Source organism: Rattus rattus, unplaced genomic scaffold, assembly GCF_011064425.1.
Source record: "Rattus rattus isolate New Zealand unplaced genomic scaffold, Rrattus_CSIRO_v1 PGA_scaffold_51, whole genome shotgun sequence".
Classification (NCBI taxonomy): Eukaryota; Metazoa; Chordata; class Mammalia; order Rodentia; family Muridae; genus Rattus; species Rattus rattus.
The window spans coordinates 19256-26404 of record NW_022651168.1 but is presented as its reverse complement, the minus strand read 5'-3'; the positions used below and the strand labels follow the sequence as shown (position 1 = coordinate 26404).

Here is a 7149-nt window from a genome sequence, read left to right as displayed (position 1 = left end):
CGGAAGTTCCAAAGGTAACTTCTTTGCCTTTGTATTTACCTGTAAAATAAAGAGCGCCTCTTATGGCGCTGACTTCTTTACAATCCTCAAGAAACTTATGAGCCAAAAGTTTGGTTCTTACAGGATCACCAAAAAGAATAACTTTGGAGGCAATTTCTTCCTTTTTAGCACCTATGTGGATTGTCATGAGGGGAATTTAAGTAAGAAGGAGAAGCTATTAGTCATTCGAACATAACTTATGATAACAACTGCAGCATAAAGGAAAAAAAATTTTATCAAACACTATTACATTTGAATCGTTAGGTCGATTTTGATTTGTTGCAGTCCTTGTTGCTTCGCCCTTACAATGTGCACAAACGGCCCTCTTCTTGATAACCTTCGTGGCCAAACACATTAGTTCCGGCATCGGTCCAAATGGTTCACCCCACGCATCCAAATCCAATCCAGCTATCCACACACTAACACTCATCCTATTAAGTCTATTTACCACATCCACAAGACCCTTAGAAAAAAACTGCGCCTCATCAAACACCACTACCCTAGGGGATTTATCACTCTTTTCATCCAAATAATTAAAAACCTCCTCCGGCTTATCCACATCAAGAGAAATAGCATCCACCGATATATTCTCAAACCGGGTGGCCACCGTAGACTTGTGCCTGTCCATCGATGGTTTACAAACCAGAAAGGGTATATCCGCGTACCTCAAATTATCCAGTGATATGATCAGTGTTTTGCTCTTGCCCGAAAACATCGGGCCACAAATAACAACTATCTCGTCACTAAAACTGATTGACATCCACAAATTACTCTATATCAAAACAACTCCTACCCAATCCCCAACTAACCTTTAAATTCAAAATTAATAATGTCCCCGTCCTGAACCAAATAATCTCTACTCTCCACCGAAACCTTACCCTTAGCCTTCACCTCATTCCATCCTCCCAACTCCATAAAATCCCCATACTTAACAACCTTAGCTTTAATGAACCCTTTCTCTATATCCGTATGTATAAGGCTCGCACATTTTGATGCTGTAGATCCCAATCTAAAGGTTCACGCCCTAACCTCCTTCTCGCCCACAGTAAAAAACGTACCCAACTTCAATTTCCCAAAAGTGAGTCTCACAAGATTATTCAAACAAGTCCCGTCCCGACCCATAGCCTCCAAAAGCTCCTTCATATCCTTTTCGGGAAGTTGATCAATCTCCCCCTCCAGCTTAATGTTTACATCAATGTAACTAACTCCCAACTTCTTGGCATACTCTTCCACATGCTTCAATAACTTCTTAGAATCATCACTATCATCGGTATTTGCCACAAGAACCATAGGCTTATCCGTAAGGAATGAATATATCTTCAGCATTTCCCTTTCCCCATCTGCAAAGAAAAAATTCACCACCGGATTATTTTCCTCCAAATGCACTTTTAACCTCGACAACAACTCCATCTTAGGATCATTACTCTTAAGCTTCTTCATGACATTATTAACCATATCCAGATCCGCATAAATCAACTCACATAGCACTATCTCGGCCTCAAATATGGGATCCGTATTAGTGCCCTCAAGAACACTTATCAAATTATCATTCCTAAAAGCCCTAACCACCAAACATATCTCATCTACTCCCCTAATATTCTCCAGAAATTTATTTCCCAATCCTGCCCCTTGAGAAGCCCCCTTAACCAACCCAGCTATGTCCAAAAATTTAACGGTTGCGTGGGTAACTGTCTTAGGGTTAACCAATTTAGCAAGGGAATCAATCCGATCATCCATCAACTTAACCACCCCCAAATTAGGATTAATAGTGGAAAAGGGCCTATTGTCCACTACGGCGTCGCTCTTGGTTAGAGCATTAAAAAGAGAAGATTTGCCCACATTGGGCAACCCCACTATACCTATAATTAAAGACATTCTTAGCCCGTTTATCTAAGTTTATAGAGTCCACTATAGCTAGGGTAAAACCCTAAACCATTAAAACCATATTAGACTCCGAAAATAATCAATGAGTTCCAAACCCATCCTACTTTCAGGACTACAGCCCACCAACAAACTGACCCTGGGCAACTATCTTGGCGCCATCAAATCAATGGTAAAAGCTCAAAACGAATACAACTGTTACATATTCGTAGCGGACTGACACTCGGTAACCATCCCACTTACTGTCCAACATTCCACCTACAAAAACGTAGAAAAATACAAATGGGAGCTCATAAAAACTCTTGTGGCGTGCGGAGTAGATCCAAACAAAAGTGTTCTATTCATCCAATCCGACATAAAACAACATCTAGAACTTTTCTACTTCCTACTAACCCACTCCTACCTAGGAGAATTAAAAAGAATGACCCAATACAAAAATCTAGTAAAGAAATTCACTCTGGCCAATGGAACCGAAATGTCACTAATGGGACTACTCATATATCCCATGCTTATGGCCGCGGACATTCTCATATACGACGTTGACTACGTCGCAATAGGAGAAGACCAAACACAACCCCTGGAATTAACCATCGATATAGCCAAAAGAATCAACTCCAAATATCAAAAGAATATCTTCAAAATTCCTAAAGCTTTGACCCCGCAACAAAACAAGGCGGGAATAAAAATAAAGGACTTACAGAATCCTCTTATAAAAATGTCCAAGAGTAATGAATCCGACGAAGGAACCATCTTTCTCAGTGATCCCCCCGAAGTCATCAAGTCAAAAATAATGAAGTCCAAGACAGACTCCGTGGGAATCATTAATCTGGATAGAGTCAATCAACCCGGAATAGTAAACCTGATTGAAATCTACGCAGCAATAACAGAAATCACCGTAGAAGAGGCCTTCAACAGAACCAAAAACAACACCTACAAGGAACTTAAAGAAGTTGTGGCCGAGCTTGTAATCCGAGAACTGAAACCAATACAAGAAAGACTAAAATCTCTAAATGAAGCCGCAATAAAGACTGCCATAGCAAAAAATAATGAATTTTGCCGTGGAAAAACCCAAGCTAAATTGAATTACATCTTTGAAAACCTATAACCTAAAGGCCCAATCAATATAATTTAGGAGTCAGGTCAACTCATCCAGTCGAACCAGGTCAGGTCGGAAACGAAGCAGCCTTAAGGTTGAGTGCGTGTGGTCTGACTATTTTTTAGAAATTTTCTTTTGAAAGAAAACCTGGAAGTTCTGACATAACTTTATCTTCATCTGCGCCCTCTATAACAAACTCCACATTGGAACCGAAAGCTAGCTCAAGACTCATTAGGTTTATGATAGATTTAGCATTAGCTTCTCTGCCTCCACTTCTAACCATAACTTTAGATGAGTAGGAAGAAAGGAATTGAACCAGCTTGTTGGCTGGTCGGGCGTGCATCCCAACCTTATCCTGAATAACGTACTGTAAGACTTTCATGCTCCCTAAATTTTATAGCAAAGTCAAAGATATCATAACCCTCTCACGCTTCAATAGCATACAAAACCTACGAAAACTATGCTGCATCGCGGGAATCACCAATCTAATAACCTGCTTTCTCTTTTACTATTTGTACATCTTTAATACTGGAGAAATCGTCTCCCTAATTGTATTTTCCATCCTCCTGCACACATACCTTAACTCAATACTCATCTCCTGATCCATCAAATACAACGAAATCAAACTATCTCTATGAATGTGATTATCTCTCGTCCCAGTAATCCCAGTTGGAATAGTTCTTGTGTTTTACTCCCTCCAAAAGGAAAAATGAATGGGAACAAAAAAGACCGACCAGAGCACCAACAGCATCTTGAGCTCCCTAACTAACTCAGTGGTGAACGTAGACCAAATACTAGAAAGGGCCATCAATAACATCATGGAAAAATATCCAAAAGAATTCACCACCGTCATACAGCACGTTGGCATAGACCTTAATAGATTCACAGAATGAGACAGCAAATCAAAACACATGGTTATAGCCCTAAGCGAATCCATCAAGAGAACTCGCAAACACAAAATCAACTTCAACGACATCGTCTTCGGAGTTCACTGATACGACCAGAGATTCTTCGACTTCGCCGTAATAGATCCCAAAAGCAGAATCATCCCCAACCACAGATACAAATACTCATTTGGATTTGTGGTGCTTGACGAGTTCAACAACTACCAGAAAATACTAGATGGAAAGAAGGAAATAAAAGGTAATATGAGATTTGGTCCGGCCAAAGCCGTATGCCTTCACTGAGGAAAGGGATTTAAGGTATTTGTAAATGAATAGGGAAAACTTCGATCCAAAAGCTCTAGCAAAGAGAATACACGATGAAATTCGACTGAACGGAAACATAGCCGCTCGAGACTGCAAGGAATTCATAGATGCTAATAGAGAGTCCGGAAAGGAAGTAATATTAGCCCTAATTGAACTTGTGGAAAATTCGTCCATAAAAACCAAACTCTACGACATGTACAACAACCGCCAATACAGGTATGATCCCCGTCTAGAGATCGTAGCCATTTGGGTATATATAGGAGCTATTTCCCTCGATCCAAAAAGGACTTAATCCAAAAGATATCGTTTATGGTGACCCCATCCACAGACATTGCATCCTCCATGGTTATGGGTCTCCTTATATTCAACTTCTCAATGGCCTCAAGGGAAAGGTTTGATATTTCCCCATAATCTCTAACAGACATCAGGGATATCTTCTTCCACTTCTCCAATTTATTTATCCTCATCTCCTGATGTCTTATATACCCCTCGTACTTTACTTTAATCATCAACTTATCCACCGACTCCTCATCCAAAGGCCTTAGTCCATCTCCCACCTTCTCGACAATGATTTCATAAGATCCTTCAGACCTTGACAATCAAGAGAAGAGTGTTAATGGTCCAGTGTTTCCTTCAGTTATGTGAAAAGCAGAAGAATAGTTATTCTTAAGAAACTGTATGTTGAACTCGATGTCCTCCTGATTTTTCCTGTGTCTATGATAAGTCTCTTCATCTATAGTTCCAATCTCGTATCCTATCTTCATAAGCCTTTCGTCTGCATTGTCGTTCCTCAAAAGAAGCCTATATTCAGCCCGAGAAGTTAATAAACGATATGGCTCCTTAACTCCTCTGGAGGTTAAATCATCTATCATCACGCCTATGTAGGCCTCATCCCTTCGGAGTATCAACGGAGGTTTATCCAGTATTTTCAGAGCAGCATTAATGCCAGCCATTAATCCCTGAGCCGCTGCTTCCTCATATCCCGAAGTTCCGTTAATCTGTCCTGCAAAATAGAGCCCAGAAATTTCTTTAAGCTCCAGTGTTTTGTGAAGCTGTACTGGATCAACCACGTCGTAGACAATGGAATAGGCATAGGATTTGATGCGAGCGTTTTCGAATCCATTTAAGGTTCGGACCAATTGATCCTGAAGATTCTTATTGAGTGATGTGGAAAGTCCTGCCAAGTAGCAACAATCGCAATCCCTAGCAATCGGCTCCACAAATATATGATGTCGATCTCTATGTGGAAATCTTATATATTTATCCTCTATGCTAGGGCAATATCTTGGACCTACCCCGCATATTGCTCCGTTATAAGACCCCAACTGCTGAATGTTGTTCAATATTACCTTCCTGGTTTCATCAGTAGTGTAGGTTAAATAGCAATACATCTGATCCTCCAATGGAAGCTTTCTAGGTTCCTGAAAAGAAAAAGAAATGTGTTCGTTATTCTGGTAGTCTTTCTCAAGAACAGAAAAGTCTATGGAATCCGTATATACCCGAGGTGGTGTTCCGGTCTTAAATCGCAACAAGGAAATTCCCCATTCTCTAAAAATATCCGAAAGACTCCTGTTGGTAGGCAGTCCATCTGGACCCGTATCAGCAAATTTAGCTTCACGATAAAGCTCTGACTTCAAATATGTTCCGGCAGTTATGATGACTGCTCTGCAGGAATATCTACCTCTGTTAGTAACCAGAGCTGTTATATGAAATTTACCATCTCTAAACTCCCTCTCAATACTAACCACCTCTTCAAGTAAAAGGGTTATGTTTGAATTAGTTTCTATCCGATCAAGAAACCATGTTCTATAAGTGGTTCGATCTATTTGGGCGCGGTAAGCTCAAACACCAGGACCTTTAGATTGATTGAGTTTTTTTATCTGTATTTTGTTAGCATCAGCAGCAATACCCTGCATTCCCCCCAAGGCATCTATTTCTCTGGTAACAACCCCCTTCGCTGGTCCTCCTATGGAGGGATTACATGGTAGATTGGCTATGTTTTTATCGGTTTGGTTGAATAGTCCAACCTTTAATTTCATGCGAGCAGCTATGAAAGCTGCCTCAAGACCAGCATGACCCGCTCCTACTACAAGGACATCGAAATCGACTTGTTTAACATTCATCAATAAAGGATCTAACTATCCTCTTGTTTGTCTTGTTTTTTGCCCTTCATGGACTCAAAATACCTACATTTAGGAAAGTTAGAGCAGCTGACAAAGGGATTCTTCCACCTGCTCATCTTCTTCACTAATTCCTGGCCACACTGAGGACAATTCCTTCCTACCTTCTCTACCGGACTCTCCTCCTTCTGATCCCTTTTTATGTAAGTGCATTTGGGAAATCCTGGACAGGCTATAAATTGCCTCTTTCACTTCTTACTTATCTTATAAACCAACTCTTTCCCACATTCAGGACACATCTCTCCAGTCTTCTCTGGTTCCGCTTTCTCCGCTCTTTCCTCATTACTCTTGATGTATTTGCATCCGGGAAAATTATCACAGCCCACAAATACTCTACCGGTTCTCTTGGAGAACTTATTCTTCAGGAATCCTCCACACTCCGGACATACTCCCACAACGTGACTTTTTACCTCATGCTGAGCCTTAAGAAGCTCATCATCAAAGTGAAGAAACACTTCGTCCAGAAAACTCTTTCAGTTGCACCTGTCCTCCGAAATGTCATCTAGTTTCTCCTCCATATTTTTGGTATAGTCATATTGCATGATGTTTGGAAAAAACTTCACAAGAGCCTGAGACATCTTGATTCCTAAAGGAGTAATAACAAGTGAATTCTTATCCTTTTCAGCATATTCCCTCTTCAGAACTATATTCACTATATTTGAATAAGTAGAGGGTCTCCCTATCCCCTTATCCTCCAGCGCCTTAATCAAAGTGGATTCCGTGTATCTGGCGGGGGGTTTCTTAT

At 40.6% G+C, this 7149-nt stretch overlaps 1 protein-coding gene across 1 annotated transcript; it reads right to left on the bottom strand.

Moving 5' to 3' along the window:
* Positions 1-1056: 1056 nt before the first annotated feature.
* LOC116889682 (ribosome-binding ATPase YchF-like) lies at positions 1057-1914 on the bottom strand. The gene has a single exon (XM_032890571.1). The coding sequence runs from the start codon at positions 1912-1914 to the stop codon at positions 1057-1059; it is 858 nt and encodes a 285-aa protein (XP_032746462.1).
* Between the last annotated feature and the right edge of the window lie 5235 nt (positions 1915-7149).